The sequence below is a fragment of the Centroberyx gerrardi genome, chromosome 5 (genome assembly GCF_048128805.1).
Source record: "Centroberyx gerrardi isolate f3 chromosome 5, fCenGer3.hap1.cur.20231027, whole genome shotgun sequence".
Classification (NCBI taxonomy): domain Eukaryota; kingdom Metazoa; phylum Chordata; class Actinopteri; order Beryciformes; family Berycidae; genus Centroberyx; species Centroberyx gerrardi.
The window spans coordinates 34,702,314-34,719,813 of NC_136001.1; the positions used below are offsets into that span (position 1 = coordinate 34,702,314).

At 42.1% G+C, this 17,500-nt stretch overlaps 3 protein-coding genes across 4 annotated transcripts in view; 1 reads left to right on the plus strand and 2 right to left on the minus strand.

Moving 5' to 3' along the window:
* Window positions 1-1,025: 1,025 nt before the first annotated feature.
* Window positions 1,026-6,753, minus strand: ccdc51 (coiled-coil domain containing 51). Of its 2 annotated transcripts, none has more exons than XM_071894382.2 (7): window positions 6,556-6,753; window positions 5,520-5,611; window positions 4,737-4,932; window positions 4,118-4,255; window positions 3,834-3,998; window positions 2,767-2,973; window positions 1,026-2,221 (listed from the first exon to the last, which is right to left on the minus strand). In XM_071894382.2, the coding sequence occupies exons 2-7, from the start codon at window positions 5,522-5,524 to the stop codon at window positions 1,601-1,603; spliced, it is 1,332 nt and encodes a 443-aa protein (XP_071750483.2). In that variant the 5' UTR covers window positions 5,525-5,611; window positions 6,556-6,753; the 3' UTR covers window positions 1,026-1,600. The 2 variants fall into 2 exon arrangements, with proteins under 2 accessions (XP_071750483.2, XP_071750484.2); XM_071894383.2 differs by having other exon boundaries at window positions 6,672-6,731.
* Window positions 6,754-6,755: 2 nt separating this feature from the next.
* Window positions 6,756-11,164, plus strand: tma7 (translation machinery associated 7 homolog). The gene is made up of 4 exons (XM_071894384.2): window positions 6,756-6,893; window positions 7,605-7,660; window positions 8,886-8,973; window positions 10,517-11,164. The coding sequence occupies exons 1-4, from the start codon at window positions 6,878-6,880 to the stop codon at window positions 10,549-10,551; spliced, it is 195 nt and encodes a 64-aa protein (XP_071750485.1). The 5' UTR covers window positions 6,756-6,877; the 3' UTR covers window positions 10,552-11,164.
* Window positions 11,165-11,959: 795 nt separating this feature from the next.
* Window positions 11,960-17,500, minus strand: part of dnase1l4.1 (deoxyribonuclease 1 like 4, tandem duplicate 1) — a 16,600-nt gene continuing 11,059 nt past the window's right edge. Inside the window, exons 7-10 of the mRNA XM_078283525.1 lie at window positions 16,831-16,988; window positions 16,049-16,145; window positions 15,034-15,109; window positions 11,960-13,395 (exon numbers count right to left, since the gene is read on the minus strand). Of these exons, the coding sequence (XP_078139651.1) occupies window positions 13,223-13,395; window positions 15,034-15,109; window positions 16,049-16,145; window positions 16,831-16,988 (504 nt within the window). The 3' untranslated portion in view covers window positions 11,960-13,222. The remainder of the gene's footprint in view (window positions 13,396-15,033; window positions 15,110-16,048; window positions 16,146-16,830; window positions 16,989-17,500) is intronic.

The following is a 17,500-nucleotide window of genomic DNA, read 5'->3' on the forward strand; positions in this document are numbered from 1 at the left end:
CATAAAATGACTAACTGTAGATGTTTAATATGTTTATGGGAATTTGACAAATTTTCTTCCAAACAGACGGGACAGTGAGGACTGCAGTGGTTCGGTTCAAGGCAGGTAAAGGCCTAATGTAGATGGGACAGAGTGACATTTAGATTTTAGTTTTTCTTCACCGGGGTTTTGTCATATAACATGAAAAAAGTTTCTCCATTTGTCCTTTTCTCCCTGTAGTGTGGTAAGTATTAGCACACTTTTCCTTCATTCTTGTTATCATTGCTTTAGGTATAATTTGATGTTTGTGCTTTCACATACTGTATATAATCTTCTGTCCCATGAAACGAGATGGACAAAGAAGAAAAAAAAGACCAAATCAAAATCCAAACGCCAAGGGATTCCTTACATGTCGACACTTCATTACTGTGTGTGAGTCGCACTGTTTTAGCAGGGAGGATGCTGGGAATGATGCGAGCAGCACTGGACCAGAGCCGGGCTCACGATGAGAAGGTCTGGTCAGGTTGAGTTTCAGGAAGTCAACGATAAACTGGACTGAGGATTGCATGGCTGAGTCAAGTTTTGACAGGATTAAAAACCCACTTGGCACTGGATTCCTGGACTTTGTCACCTACACCCAACATTTATCAACGTTATTCAATAATATAATTGATATTATCCCTGGTTACCAAAATTTCTATTCTGAATAGATAATTTCAGTTCACGTCACAAGTCTTGATTTGGTTATCTGAATAATTAGGACATTTTAGCACATGGTAAGTTTCAAATCATGTACCAGAAAGTTTCATCCAGTCCCTCTGAGCAGCAGACTGAGCGAACGCTGCCATTGGCTCAGGATTACAAGGTTTAGTCAAATTATCATTTTAGGCGTTTAGCTGCTGGTTTCAACCTGAGCGACTTGAGACTAATGCTGCCTTCCAGACATGTCGGAAAATCAGAAATATCGACTTTTTACTAGGAAAAATGCAATGGAACGACGCTTCAAGTCGGAATTCCAAGTAGGAAATTCGGGAAAAATGTCTTAACTGTCTCTAAACATTACACAGCATTAATGTTAACATGTTTATAATGCTCAAAAGAACATACTTTACATTTTCAGCATTACATGACATTAAATCCATCAAAACCCCTGTGTGGTAAATGGTAAAACATATGATTTTGAAATGCAAAGTTGCTCTTAACATTTGCTAACGTTCTACGATTACTGGCTAGTTAACACTGATAAATATCACTGGAATTTCTGACTGCCGACTTTGACCGAAACGCAGCATTAGCTTCAAGTCGATATTACAAGCAACCAATAGCAGGGAGGTCAAGGGTCAGAGCCGTAATGCCCTGACAATAATCCTGTGACCAGAGAATGATCATGTAAGAGAGAAAGTGCTCGGAAAATAAATAAAAGAGCTAAGGAGGAAAGTGGTGGAAGGGGTTTTTCGTTCTCTGATCAGAACAAATTAGAAGGAGTAGAAAATCTTGAGGAAAGTCTACGGAAAGGGATTTCACACAGAGTCCAGTTCATTTAGAATCAGCTTCACCATGTCATTTTAACTCATTACAGTGATATACCAAAAGTGAAACCCTCGAGGTATCTTCGTCTTGTCTAGCCGGCTCCTCGGAGCAGCAGGTAGAGAGCAGAGACGGTGACGGCGGCGGCGGCGGAGCTGAACGCGGCGTTACAGAGCGTGTTCCTGCTGATCTGTTCTCCCAGTCTTCTCTGGGTCTCCTCCAGACCCTGAACCACCGCCTCCGAGTCCCACCGGCCCGGTCTCTCCGGTTCCTCCGGTCTCACCGGTTCCTCTCGTCTCACCGGTTCCTCCGTCCTCGCCGACCGCTGCTGACTCTGGATTTCGGCCCGCTGACCCGCCGTCTCCACCAGCCCCTTCACTGCCGACAGTTCGCGCTCCAACCTGCCGACTCCCTGCTCGAGCTGGCCTAGCTGCGGCGGCAGGGACTGCAGGAGCGACTCGGTCCTTCGGCTGCTAACGCTTAGCTCCGTAAAGGCTGAAAGAGGCGGAGCGGCCGGGCTCGGGGCGGGGCCTCGTCGCCCCTGGACGTCGGCGCCGTCCCTCGGTGCGAAGCCGTCCTTCAGAGTGACTCTGAGGCCGTCGATGAGCGACTGCAGCTCGTCCTGCTGGGAGCGGTGGTTTCCGGCCTGGACCCGCAGCGCCTCCTGCAGGCTCTCCGGACCTTTCTGGGCCTCCAGCAGCAGACTCTTCAGCTCCTGCAGGCGAATATGAAAAGACATATCAACATATCAATAACTACAGTAAAAGGAAAAAACACTGCACACACAAAAAAACAGCTCCATAAAGAAAGATTTAATGCTCGTACCAACGGAATAACGTAACAAAAATCCAAGGCACTCTTCTTTAAAAAACTTTAAGGGAGATTTAAAAACACTTAAAACACTCCAACGCATTTCAGCATCGGCCTTCATCAGGGAGCTTCAAACAGTTCATGTTCAAAATTTCATGTTTCATGTCAAATTTCAGTTCATGATTTTGAACATGAATTGTTGTACAGGAGAAATCACAGCGCTCACCTTTGCTTTGTTTGGTGCGTAAGAACCAATCAAATGTCTTCAGTGGAGAAAGTGGTTCGCACTCAAAGAAGAAATACATTTCCAAGACCTTTTATGTTCTCATTATATTTGTTTTTTTAATTTTTATAAATGCAGAAGGGAAATTTGATTTGATTGGTTTTTGCATTTATTTGTTCTACTCAATCAACTCAAATCACAAGCGTGTTCTCGTCTCCGCTCCTCACCTGCAGGCGGACCCGGTTGACGTACGTCGACCCCATGACCCCGATCAGCGCTCCCAGCACCGAGCCGATGATGGACCAGTTCTTGGTGCGCTCGGCCCTCGTCCGCTCCTTCTCGTGGCTCCCCCGCACGCCGGCCGAGAACAAGGCGAACTTCTCCCTCTCCGAGCCCTCGGCGTTCTCGTAGGTCGTCCGGAGGCGGCGCTCCTCCTGCGGCCGGAGACAAGGCGAGGGGCGTGAAGATCTTGCGGTAGCTCGTTTCGAGTTAAATTCAATCAACTGATCCGTTATTCCATCAATCAACTGATAAATGATTCAATTTCTCTCTCTAATTGGATTAAGTTGTTTATTTCATACACTGGCTTTAGGCATTTTAGTTAAAAGGACAATTCCATCGTTATTGGAGTTTTTGCTCAATTCCTGCATTCCCTTACTGTTAAATATCACTGTAGATGGTTTTCCAGCTTTTATCACATTAGATTAGATATCTGCTATTTTTCCCCCGTCTTAATTGTATTTCAAAGTAAATATTTTGAAAGGAGCGCTGTCTAAATATTACGAGGTTCTCCCATTAAAGAAGAGGGCAGCAATTTAAAGCTGTAATTGTGTAAAATCAAGCTTTAATTTCCATTTAATTTTACAAAACTATAGCTGGTGAAAGCGTGTTGTTTTGGTTTGTCTGTTGGTTTGACTGCATTGTGATTGACAGGAGGCGGGGCCTAACGCAACCACAGCGAACGTTAGCTATTGGTTGAAAGATTTATTTTGGAGAAGAAAAAGGAAATGGAAACATTATGTGTCCCATGGAAATGGGACACATAGAGAACCAGAAACTTTAGTTTTAGCTCGCTTTGTTTAGAAGCAGAAAGTGTAAGTAAGACACAAATAAAATACAAAGTATTGGTTTAAAAACAGCAGTGTTATTTAGCTGTTCAAAGAAAATGTTTTTCTGTAATAAGCCTGCCTGTCCAGCCTTTCTCCAGGTTCCTTCAGCAGTTTCTCCATTTGGGTTTTTCTGTTCATTTATGTTCCTATTCATGTGTTTTAAGGCATGAATCTTACTGACTTACCTGCAGCAGTTTGTGCTCGAGCGTGGCCAGCTCCAGGTAGTGCGCCTCCTCTCTGGAGACCCGGTCCAGCCGGTCTCTCACCTCCTTCAGCCGGGCCTGCAGAGCCTCCAGGCTGCTGTGGGCCTCCCGCACCATCCCTCTGGCTACCATGAACGCTGCCTCCGCCTGGAGGAGACACACAGGACGTCACACACCGGCCCGTACACAGGGTCTGTCTCAGTGTTCCTCCGTGATGTCTCTGAGGTCATATCTAACAAGGACCGAACTTCTTACTGTCTGCTGACCTCAGTGACCTTGGCCTGGGCGTCACGGACCTCGTTCAGGCCGACGAACTCCTCGTACCTCTCCCACCAGTAGTTGACTGTGGCTGAGGCGGTCTGAGCCGACCTCTGACCCCACTGCCTGCTCAGCTCACCCACATGCTGCAGGAGGGCGGAGGAAAAAAACAAAAGAAAAAGAGGGTTATTGTTAAAGTTTTTGTTTCCTTTTGCATAATCTTGATCTTCTTTCATGTTACGTTTTCTAGAGTTCGACCATCATGGGTTTTTGAAGGCCAACACTGACATTTTTAGACTGAATGGTGATATCAGCTCCATGTTATTCTGCTGTAGTAATCACTAATGAGACTCTTGACCATCACAGTTTCACAAGCTCTCCATCCAAATTATATTATTGTCACTTTGTAATGACATTTTTAAATTGTTGTTTACATTCTAGCAGCCAATGGCATCGCTGGAAAGATTTGAGTCTCAGAAATAAACAGAATTCTGCAGTCAGACTTTGTTGTCCCTGAACTTTTATCACATGGTATCCTGGTTGTATTGAATCCTGAACCTCCGATCACGTATCGTATCGTGAGATAAACAGATCGTCCCTCCCCTATCCTTTGGTTGCTTCCTGTACCTGTAAGGCAGCCAAGGTGCGCTCCTTTACCACCTCGCCTCCTCCCTTACCCTCCGGAGGGGTGGGGTTAGTGGGCTGCTGGTGGGCGCTGTAGGTTCGGAGCAGAGTGACTCTCCCTGGGACGCCACCAGGCAGGGAGAGGCGGAGCAGACAGCAGGACCCATGAGTCCACAGAGACACCTGAGCACCTGCGTACCTACAGGAAGAAGAAGAAGAAGAAGAAGAAGATGAAGAAGAAGAAGAAGAAGAGGAAGAAGAAACATGATAGGCATAATGATAAACATCATCAAGTCAAGTTATACTTTATTGGTATTGCACATTTCATACACAGGACAACTCTCATGTGCTTTACACACAAAAACAATGAAAACAGCAACAACATTTTAAAATAGTAGTAATAACAAAAATAAATATATATAAAATATAACAAAAAAAGAGAGGAAAGGTAGATCCTGGTCTGAAAAAAAGGGGATTACAAGGTGATATTATTCTGACCCTCAGGGACAATAAAGTTAGATTGAATTAAAGAGTGTTTTGGCTATTTTTTTTATAATTTCTCTATGAATATCACTGTGAAACAGGTCAATATGTGAATTAGCCAACTGTCATATTACATATCATTTCTTTACTTTGCTATACTATACTGTATTTTACTACAGTTCAGCTTGCTGCCACAGGAAACTGAACGTGGACTTTCTGGTTTACAGACTCTCCCTCATCACCAGCCGCCCTGCTGCCCACATGTTGTTTATAGAGTAAATTTACCAAAATCTGCCCCCATACCTCATTGAGAAGAGCAGCAGTCAGAAGTGCAGCAGAAACAGCCAGGAGCGTCGCTCTCAGCCCAAAACTACAGCAGACATGGAGACAGGCACCTGGGAGAACATCAATACAGATTAAAACTAGCATTTAAATGTTCACATTCATTTTATCAAATGTCAATAAACAAAGGCCTTGTGAACCTTTATTTTAAAAGCTGTTGTAGCATTATCTGTCCAACAGACGGCAGATAGAGGAATAAAAACAGCAAATCTGGATTCTGTAATCTTGATCTTGTGGATCTGGATCAGAATGATCCGATCTGATATTTTTTTGTTGCAAGATCAGTCTGATTCTGGATTACAAAGCGATATTATTCTGATCCAGGTGAAAAGTTTTGGAAAAACTGAGGCTTGGAATCAGATTCAGAACCATTTTCTGTAATGGATGACACTGGAGCAGAAACACTGAAAGGAAAAAAACAGAGAGCAGAAGACAGAAAACAGACAGTTTTCTACATTTCACTTTACATATAAACATTCAACACGCTCCAGTAAGGACACAACAGTGACTCGCCTTCAGCTGGTATAAACAGAAGCAAGTTTAACTGATGTCATCATGTCTGTGTCACCTGGTTATCAGACTGCTCTCAGCCCAAACCACCTGGACATCACATGACAGACAGTATTCACTCTTCAGATGAGTCCAGTCACTTCTTATTACGAACACTGACCTGTTGACTCTCTAACCACTGTAACTGAAGCTAAACTGTAACCTGCACATGAGGTTTACCTGTGATTCTCTGCACTGTGTCATGTTAACATGGGGATGATTTCAGTCCACACAGTGAACCATCCTCACCTCACCAAACAGCTAATTCATAACACATAACAGCGCTAATACTATAGATACATCAAATACATAACCAGCTAGGTTGAAAGGAGTGTAGTATATTGAAATTCTTTGATCCCAAGGTTAGTTGGCTGCTCTCTTGCTCCCTTTCCTACTTCCTCTCAACTAGCTAGCCGTTAGCTTCACGTTTGCTAACAGCTATACTGACCTTTTCAGTAACCTAACACTGTCTGGTATACAACAATAGTTTTATCCGAATTAAAGATATTGAACGAAATATACCGTTTGCCTTCAAGGTTGTCAAAAGGAAAATACGGAACGTACATAACACACTGATGAAGTTTCTTTTGGCTACCTAGTTAGCATCATGATGCTTCCAGGTGATTTTGCGGTCAGGCACAAAACAGATATTCTGCTTCCGGGTCAGAGTGTACCGGGGTCCTTACAGCGCGGATTAGAACCATAGCCGGCCAGTTTCTTCAAAAAATCAGCTTGCTTCTTGTTTTAAACCGCTCGAACCAGCCTGAAATATGTCCGGCAGGGAAGGTGAGACCTCGTTTCATCTGACCGTCATCTTAAAATTCCTGTCACGATGAAAGATTATTTCTGACAACAAAATAAATGTTAGCCAAGCGTGTTCTGCTGAATGTGTTAGCTAGATAACAGTTAGCTGCTAAGAAGTGTTAGCGCGAGCCCAGACAACGTTCCGTTCTGTCGCCACGCCAAATCCATTCTAAAATGTGGCCGTGTATTGCTTTCTTGCTCGTCGGCAAACGTGCATACATGACAGAGCAAGACTTAATGCCTTTTACGAATTGCTATGATCTTCTGGTAAATTCGGCACGCAATGATCCACCAAGCAGCAGTTTATTTCAACAAAATCTCTACTATTAGAATGGCTTCACATTGCTCGCAACTGTAAGTACTCTTGGTGGAAGATTGCGGGATTAACAGGCGAACCAATTCTAAATTTTGGTATTTTAACGAAATAAGTAAATAATGCTTGGTGCATTGGATGCGTGCCGAATTGAAGAGTAGATTCTCACTATTTGTAAAAGGTCTCAAATTCTGTTCTACCGGAGATGTGTATTTACTTTATTTGCCGATAAGCAAAGCAACATTAAACTGACAGATTTTTTGAGTGGAATTTGTCGCAGTATTCTCCTGTCGGGTCTATGTTCGAGCTCATTTAGCACGGGAGTTAGCCTGTCAGCCACACGGCTAGCGAACTAAATATGTGCTTTTATTCCCCTGTAGGAGGCAAGAAGAAGCCGCTGAAGGCGCCCAAGAAACAGTCAAAGGATATGGATGATGTAAGCTCCTCTGGCCTTTCAGACTGAACCATATGTTAGACTGTATTGTTGGACATTGGGCCTTTCCATTAGTCATCAGTAAGTGTACAGGCCAAATGAATTGCAGAACATTGAGCCCAGTCACTACAGATGCCTCTCTGTGCTTTGGCCTGGATTAATTCATTTCTCATCTACATTTCACTAGGGAGGGAGGATATGATTCGATATGTGATATGCGGTTCACTATTCGATATAACCACAATGCGATGTAATGAATAAAAGTTCAGCGCCAACAAAGTCTGATTGTGCTGAATTATGTTTATTTCTGAGCCACAGAATGTAAACAACAATTTAAAAATGTCATTTCAAAGTGACAATAATATAATTTGGATGGAGAGCTTGTGAAACTGTGATGGTCAAGAGTCTCATTAGTGATTACTACAGCAGAATAACATGGAGCTGATATCACCATTCATGTTCCTGACAGCAGAATAACATGGAGCTGATATCACCATTCATGTTCCTGACCCTCCATACGGACTGACACGTTTTGTATTGAGATATATTGAATTTTGATATATATCGTCACATCCCTAACATTCACTGAGTGTCCAGAACACGAGGACTTCCTTCTCTCTCCAACATCTAAAACACAATAGGCTAAGGCTATGACCTTATAGATGTCACACTTGTTAAATCCACTTCAGTTGTTCAGGGAGTTTTAAGACTTGATACAGCTCAAACATGGATTGTGTAAAATTGTTTGTGGTTGAAACTCCATATTAGGAAAGTGGTCTTCATGGTTTTTTTACAAGCGGTATCTTCTGTCTGCACAGGGAATTTAAAGCTGGGCCAAAATGGGCTCCGTCATTTAATTCACCAATAAGTTCTAGCCCTTGGTTTGTCTGTCTGTGATTTTCAGTCCAATTATTTGCTGTAGGTAGATGAATTCTAGCAGTTACAGTGATTACTGTTACAGATTGCGTTGGAGAAACAGATCACTCTGTTTCTCCAATTGTAAATAGTCTGCCACTGAAAACATTTTAGGTTGTCTGTCTTGAAGAGCAAGAGGACAGTGATGATGACAATAATGCCGTTTTTGCCTGGAAGTCCTCAACGTGGAACGAGCTCCTCCAGAGGATCTCAAATTAACTGTCTGTCTGTCTGTCTCTCTGCCTGTCTGTCTGTCTGTCTCTCTGTCTGTCTCTCTGTCTGTCTGTCTGTCTCTCTGCCTGTCTGTCTGTAGGATGACATGGCCTTCAAGCAGAAACAGAAGGAGGATCAGAAGGCCATGGATGCCATGAAGGCCAAAGCTTCAGGAAAAGGACCTCTGAGTAAGACGCTATACTCTGATATCACTGAGTCTTTTTCCTTTGTCCATTCACAACTACAGTTAAACCCCAGTTAATCTGACCCCGAGACATCCTAACTGACCGGTAACTAAAACCCACAAGAATAACATGTAAGAGTGGCATTCCACATTAAACTTACTGAGTATAGTAACTATATTCATAGTATTCTGTTGCATCACCACATGTCCTCCAATGGTCATGGAAAACCTTGATAAGTCACAAAATATGAAAAATATATTTTCTAGGCCTTAACAAGCCACTTCTCACGTCTCCTAGTTACCTTTGATGACGGAAAAACTCCAATAATAAATTTCCTGAGCACAAAGGTCCCACATATTAGTAGCTAATAAGAGCTGGGACGATAAAATCAGCTGTCAATCAAAAAAACATTTTGACAGTGTTCCTGTTGGTCATCAGTCATCTTTGTCACATCCTCTCCAACCTAAATGTCAATCAAAAGCCCCGCCCTCTGAAGCTCAGCGACTTGCTCGACTGTTCCTGACTACAGTAGGAATGAGAGCGGAAGAAACAGAAATATATAACGATAATCCAGTTGAAATAATAAAAATTACCCATTCATTTGTTTTCAATTCATTCATTTTCATCAACTCTAAATTTATCAGTTAGTTTTTGTCACTTCTGCCCTTCCAGTGCTCACTACACTGTCTCTGTGGCAGCCATCATGGATCATTGTCTTGCTACACTGTCTCTATGGCAACCATCATGGATCACTATCGTGCTACACTGTCTCTATGGCAACCATCATGGATCGAAACATTGATTATGCATCTGTTAACTGCTACTGATTTGATCTTTTAATCAAATTGTCTTTGGTTTTATGAAATCGTTTGACAATTTATCAGTTTTTCAATTAACAAACTTATTCATCACATTGAATTGTTTCATGTCATTTTTCTTTCCTCCACCCTTCATATGAAGTTTGGTTGTAAATTGCGACTCCAACCATTTGAAACATTTGACTCGTACTCTGACAAAATTATCACAGGCATGAAAACACATTATGGGCTGCGAATGAATTTAGGAGTCAACTCAAGACCTCTGCTTACAAAATCGTTCTGTTCATAACAATACAATCAACACCTGTTTTTTACTTTTTTTTTTTTTTTTTTTTTTTTTTTTACCTGAGTTTCAGGTAGCAGTTTTTCCAAAATGGATGTGCCAGTTTTGGAATGATCATTGTATATTTTTAACTGTACATGGAAAAAAAAAAAAGTCTCATTCCGAAATGAGAGGTCGACCATTTTAAAATGTCACTCCTCCTATATAATGATTACCAACATGAAAGTATGACTCGTTATTGAAGTTATTGGCAATCGGCTTGTGCACCTTACACACAAAACAGGCCCATTCAGAGGATAAAACCATCTGCTTTTGTTTTACAATGAGGTTTTGTAACGAAACCCTTAACTAGTCTCTTCTTGGTTTCTCTCTTTCTCATTCTTTCCTTTTTGTTTCTTTCTCTCTCTTCCTGTCTGTGTCTCTTCTCTTCTCTCCCTCCCTCCAGCGGGTGGTGGGATCAAGAAATCTGGCAAGAAGTAAAATCTGAATTTGAAGACGATGTTTGTTTGCTACTGAGTCCCCAGCCTCGCTTCCTGCGCTGACCAACGCCTGTACGTTCGCCGGGATCCACCAGTTTGATTTGCTGAGTTTAACCTGAAACACCCCACCCCACCCCTCCAACACCCCACCCCACCCCACCCCACCAACACCCCGACCCCTCCAACACCCCACCCCACCCCGACCCCTCCAACACCCCGACCCCACCCACCGTGTCCTCCTCCTCTCCCAGAGTTCCTACACAGAAACGTATAGAAAATGAATTTGAGGATTTACAGGTCAAAAATATCTTTGCAAGTACGGAAAAACGTTGGTCAGGCCTGCCACACGCATCACTACACCTGTCATGTAATTCTAGCTGTCAGCCATCAGCCCTGATCAGCTTGCAGCGTATTGAACACCGATCAGAGTCTTCAAATCCAGTCTAGAAATGAAAGTGTGCAGGTCCTGAAACAGAAAATGTGTAGGAACCCTGAACTCCTCTGGGTTCTGTAAAGCTTCAAGCATCAGAAACATGAGTTACCCCAACTGTTGTTTTTTTTCCTGAATGTGTTTTGTTGTAAAGAGGGAGATATCAATAAAGTTTTTGTAATTAGCGCTTTTTATTTTCATTCTTCTGCAGTCCTGAGAGAATCAAGTCAAGATTATCGCACATCATGTCAGTGTTAAAATAACAGCAGTGATAAAGGAAAGACATTTTAAACAGCTGGTTATTAGCTCCCATGGCTGTTAACCTCTAATTAAAGATAATTGAAGATAACTGACATAGCTGCTAAATGGTGACATCTGAATTAGGGCTACACAGTTCACTGTGCATAATTGTATATTGTTGCTTTCCACCATCGCAGAATCTTGGCATATCGTCAGTATTGAAACATTTCAGTTCGTAACAGCCGCTGTAGTAAAACAATTTTTGCTATAAGATGCCAAAGGTGCAGAAAAATAATCTTGTACACATTTTTGAACACAGTGTTCAATGATTATCATTCTAGAATCATGTAGGTCTAATTTGAGTGAACATCGGGCAACAGTTCGTTCAAATGAATGTTTATAATCGAGTTTTGGAATGAAATGCAGGCAAAATTGCTTGTAGAAAAAGTGAACTAAGACTTAAATTAGTAGAGTTAAAGTGGGATTTTCAGACCAAATGTCACATCAATATTGATTACATGGACAGCCAAAACTGGTGGTTGAACACTTTAGAAAACCAGAGCTCTTCATTCACACCAACAGAAACTGTATCACCGTGCAACTCTGCTTCTTAACTGGCTGCTGATTGGTGGTTTCAGCCAAAAGTTTAGCTGCAACCACATGGCACCGGTGAGGAAATGAGACGAGTACTTATTATTTCTTTTCCAAACGTGTCTCATGATCATTCTCTGGTTATAGAAATACTGTCAGGGTGCCATGGCTTTGTATTCTTTGCTAACGGTTGCTTGATGTAAGAGTTGAAGCGTATCTTCTGTTTAACACAATCTACGTTGCATCAGCTAAAAATAAATGTATTCTTATAGTTGACCTTATTGACATGGCGGCCATTTTGAACATTCAGGGTGGGAAGCTCTACCCAGAAGATTGCCATAGACATATACTGTATATAAAAATGTCATTACTTAAACACATAAGTGAGGACTTCACATAGACCTAACAGTTGTCAAATTATTTAGCAATCTTGGGAACAACAACTGCTGTAATTTAGCAGGGAAGTTAGCTTACTGGTGAGCTACTGGCTAGCTACCTAGGTGAGACCTCGAACATTTGTATGTGCATCTTGGGACCAAACTCGAATCGAAGAAACTCTTTAGTTTAAACAAATTTGTAATTAATTAATTTCCGATTTAGGCCTATCTATATTAATCTGTGTTCCATTGCCTCGGTCTGATCCATTTCACAACAGTTGGGGAGGGAGAAATCCAAGGCTCATTGGTTATTTGCTAACCGATGTAAAACTTAGATTTTTGTGTTGATTTTCATTTGGAATCGAAATGAATTTAGAATTGATTCCATCAATTCCATTACAGGGAGTCGGAGTCGGAATCAAATGTGGAATCAGTCCATCCCTACCATCACATGACCGATCTGATGTGTTCTGGTCTGTGTAATTAGCAAAAAGCTGCATGGAGTTGCATTTTTTCAGTTTCCCATCTGGATCACATGGATATGTGCTACAGAATCAGATCCCAAGGCATGCGACCTGTGCTTGAGTTGTATTTGAACACTCAAATCAAAATTTGTCAGCATTGCCCTGACGATAAGTAAATCTTACATAATTCACCTGAGAGTTGTAATAATTTAGTCAGTTTGTCTGAGCAGCATCAACAAACAGACGACTTGACGACTCGATTCAGTCAAAACACAAAACGTACCTGAAATGTGTTGGAAACAAAAACAGATGTGACGTCTTTTGTTACCGTTACTCTGCGGTTGTGTGTGTCTTTTCAACATCACTGTCAGTTCATATTGGTAGGGGAATATGGGTTACATTGTAGAACAGATATGAACAGTCATCCAAAAAAAAAAAAACAGATATCAGAAGCAATTCAGAACGGAGCCTGAAGGCCTGCGGTGTGAACGGAGCCTGAGTAAATAGCAGGGTGGCAGTAGCTTGTGGTGCGAGCGTACAGCAGCGGGACGCGTCTTGGTTTCATTCAGTTTAAACTTCGTTGCCGGGAGTCAGCTTGGCCATCTTCATTCGGAGGATCTGGATCTCCAGGCTGAGCTTCTCCCGCTCCAGCAGCAGGTTTCCTCTCTTCAGCTCCGCCAGGTCTCCATCCGGAGCCACGAAGCCCGACACCGACTGAACCTGCTGCGGCTGCTGCTCCAAACCTGCAGAGGGAAGCCGCATAATCCGCTTAATAACTGCAATTAAATCAGGATGGATCAACACAAAAAGGAAACTTGATTTTTTTTGTCTAAACAGTTAGAAACCACATGGAAGTGATTCTTTCCAGTGTAGACAGCCATGAGAGGATCAGATGTGTACAAGACAGACAAAAAGACAGATTTTCTTTTTCGGTTTATCTGAACTCTGCAGCGTTTCCTCTCTTAGTTCGATTCGTTTCTCCAGGTGAGAACGATGCCATCTTAACTGAATAACGGCAGCGAGAGTCTCAGTCCTCTAACAAGAGAACTGCAACTACAGGACACCACCACGAAACACAAGGGATTATGGGTAGAAGCAGATGGATGCAGTTCCTCATGCTTGGAAAGCCTAGCAGAACAAAATGAAGTCTGGACCGATGCTCATATTCAGCTGTTTCTTCATGTGTTCTTAACTGGTATGAACACCACAGAAGAAGAGACAGACAAGTCCATCATGTTAGATAAAGTTACAGGAAGTGGAGTCAGATTTGTTTTGCCTCTCTAACCTGCAGGATGACAGGTGACCAAAACTCTGTCCAATAAACAAACTGCTTGTGAGTCATGTGACTCTTGTTTCCAAGGTTGGCTTGTAATTGGTCAGTGTGAACCTCAATGAACCAAATACAAAAATGCAACAAAATAAACTTCTCACTATGGTTTGGACTAAAGAAAGCCACCTGTAGGTGTGATGTCACCCTGATCACATGCTCTTCACCACTCTGCTTCACAGTCACACAGTTCAACACATTCAGGCTGAGAGCCGACCAGCAACCACAGGCTGCTGCTGACGGACACTGGGGAAGCATCACTGAAATGATGCAGTTTTCTTTATATTTCTCTGGGAGGCATGGGAGCTAGACTGATGATGACAATTATAAGGATGAGAATACATCTATTGATTACCGTTGACTTTGTTAGCTGTCTGAAGACACACACAATTTTGAGGTCCTTGAGGTCCATTCAAAGCTGTGTGTGTGGTGTCATGAACCAAAAACACTCTCAATCCATTTCTCCACGTTCATTTTCCAGCATCTCTCTGAGCCTTACCAAGAACAGGCTGTTTCTGTCGCCGTGTCTTTAAGGCTCATTAATATTCACGACCCCTCTGTTCCGATTGGCTAACCGTTTCGAGAGTGAAACGTGAGACGCCGCGGCCTGGCGGCTACAGGTAGGGAAAACTCTCCGGTAATAAACGATGACGACCGCTCGACCGCTTTGAAAAAAACACTTTGTTAGTCTATTATTATCGAACCAAACAGCTCGTTTAGAGGCTCGCTTTTCTAATATGGATTGTGTGGATTTAGTTTTGATACTTTCACCATGTTTAGATACACATCCAACTCCTTTATCATCACAGAGGAGAGGGAGTCCTGCTTTACACCAGATGGGACCTTTAAAACATCTAGTAAATGTTAGTCTGTGTCTGGTAAGTTAGTCTGTTCTACATGATTTGTATTGTAAACATCTGGTTGGCTGCTAAAATAGTGAAAGGTGCTGGAGAGTTTCAGGATGTGACAACCATTCTGTTTTATTAAAACCAGTTTATTATTATTAATAATAGGAACATAATAAGAATAAGAAGAGAGTATTTCTGCTGGTTACCATCCTCTTCGTCTCCTGTCTGACTCATGGACTTCAGCTCCACCTCCACAGGATAATGGTCGCTCACTTTGAGGGCCTGGAAGATATACAGACGATGACCGATTGATCGATTTGATTCACTGAACATCCGCTCTGTATAATCTTGGATGTTGTATTTTTAAATACAACATAAAACCCAGTAGCCTAGGTCAGAATAAGGTCGGGTCCTGACAGAGAAGTTATTATATGTATGTATGTTATAACATATATATATGTATAATGATAATTATTGTGTTGCCGGGATAAACTGTGCTGTATTAGTTGATAGAGACAAGGAAAGGGACAAAAATATCAAATCACAATCTTAGAAAAATATGATGATATGTATAGTGGAAGTAATAATTGTATTGTAAAGTAATTTTGATAATGCTCTGCTAATAATATTTGTCATCCTCGTTTCCCATGACAGCAGCTGTCCACTAGAGGGCAGAATCACTCTGCACAAAGTCCAACTTGTATTTGAGGGAGACGATCCTCCGGCACAGTGCAGGACCAGGTACACATCCAGGATGCTTAAGAAAAGACATGAATCTGCACAGTAGAATAATATTCCCACCAGTGTTTGATCATATTTTGTGTTGTTCTTCTCATCTGTTCATTTTATCCTAATTTGTTCTCCTGAGATAATGAGAAAATTGTCTTGAGATCTCAGGAAAAAATTAGATCGTTTTCTCATTTGGGGAAAACAAAATGTGTTATTTATAATGACATAAATAACTCAATATCTTATCATGGGAAAACAGTGTAAATAAAACGTATGAATATATGTCCTCAATGGGCTTCCGTACCAGGAAGACCCAAACGTTACGTTTTTAATAAATCGGAGTTTATTATCTGAGGCTTCAAGGCAATTAAAGCTAGAAAATCTAAAAGGGAAAGGGCGTGTAGGCGTTAAATATCCACTGTAGATATTCAGTTTATCTCTGTTTCTCGGTCTGAGTGTTGTGTTGCTGTGTGTCTCTGTGTGTCTGCAGACCTGCTGCTCTGTGAGACCGTATGCCGTCTGGAAGTTGAAGGGTTTGGCAGAGTTTGGTACGACCGCCTGGAACATGTCGTCTCCGTAGATCACTATCCTGCAGAGAGAGAACACACTGAATCAAATGTTTTGGTCTTTTTCCTTTCAGAGGTGAGACCAAGTCAACACCTCGAGTCCCAAGTCAGTCTCAAGTCTTGAGGCACAAGTCTCAAGTCAAGTCTCAAGTCTAAATGTAGATCACCAAGTCAAGTCCAAGTCTAGTCCATGTCATTAATGTCAAGTCTCAAGTCTAAATGTAGAACAGCAAGTCAAGTCAGAACAAATCAAGAGTCCAGTATCAATTTAATATCTTAAAGAAAACTAAATATCTAGGACTTTTCAATGCAATATGGTTTTAATAGGATAAAAACTTGGTAAGAGCATCATGAGTTTGATTTCTAGAATCAGTTTCAACTTCAATAAATTCAATCATTCCATACAAATTCAGAAAACACAATTTCAATTCAGTCGTCCGCTGGAACAAATCTCATCACTTTCAATCTAAGTCATTTACACAAACACAAGATCTCAAGTCAAGACTTTAGAAACCTTTTCAAGTCATCAAAGTACAAGTCAGAGTCAAGTCCCAAGTCACCAGAACCCAAGTCAAGTCAAGTCTCAAGTCTTCTCTTCATGCATCAAGTCAAGTCTCGAGCAATTAAAACTGTGACTTGTGTCTAACTTGTGTGTGTGTGTGTGAGTGTGTGTGTGTGTGTGTGTGTGTGTGTGTGTGTGTGTGTTACCTATCATATGTGTGGTCGTTTCCAGTACTAGCTGTGGTGTCAACGTCGTCTCCGATCAGCCAGTGGAAGTTCTTATCGCTGCGGATCCGGATGTCCTTCATGTCTCTCTTGGAGACGTAGGCTCCGTCTGCGTTGAAGTCGCCCAGGATCATCACGTTCTGCAACGCAGGGACGGCAGAACGTCAGCGCTCTACAGAGAGGCAACATGTTCTAGAGCAGTGGTTCTCAAACGTTTTAGCTCGTGAATAAATCTGTATAGTAGTAACTTTTTTTGGGGGAGTCTCAACCCCCTAGTTTGAGAACCACTGTTCTAGAACACAGGAGGATAAACTGTCGGTGTTCTAGAACAAAGAGAGGCATCGCATTCTGGAACACGTTCTATAACACTGGGTTCTAGATCATCAACACGCCAGAATACAGAACGGCGGATCGTCACGCCGCTCTAGAACACAGGGCGTCGGGAAACCTGATTCCCTTTCGGCTCGCGTAACGTTCTAGAGCACAGACAGATCGTCGACGTTCTTCAACTCAGGAATCCATTACATTCTAGAACACAGAGAAGCCGACTGTCAACAATCTACAGACAGCGGTCACGTTCTAGAACACAAGAGGCAAGATCACCAACGTTCTAGAACACAAGAGGCAAGATCACCAACGTTCTAGAACACAA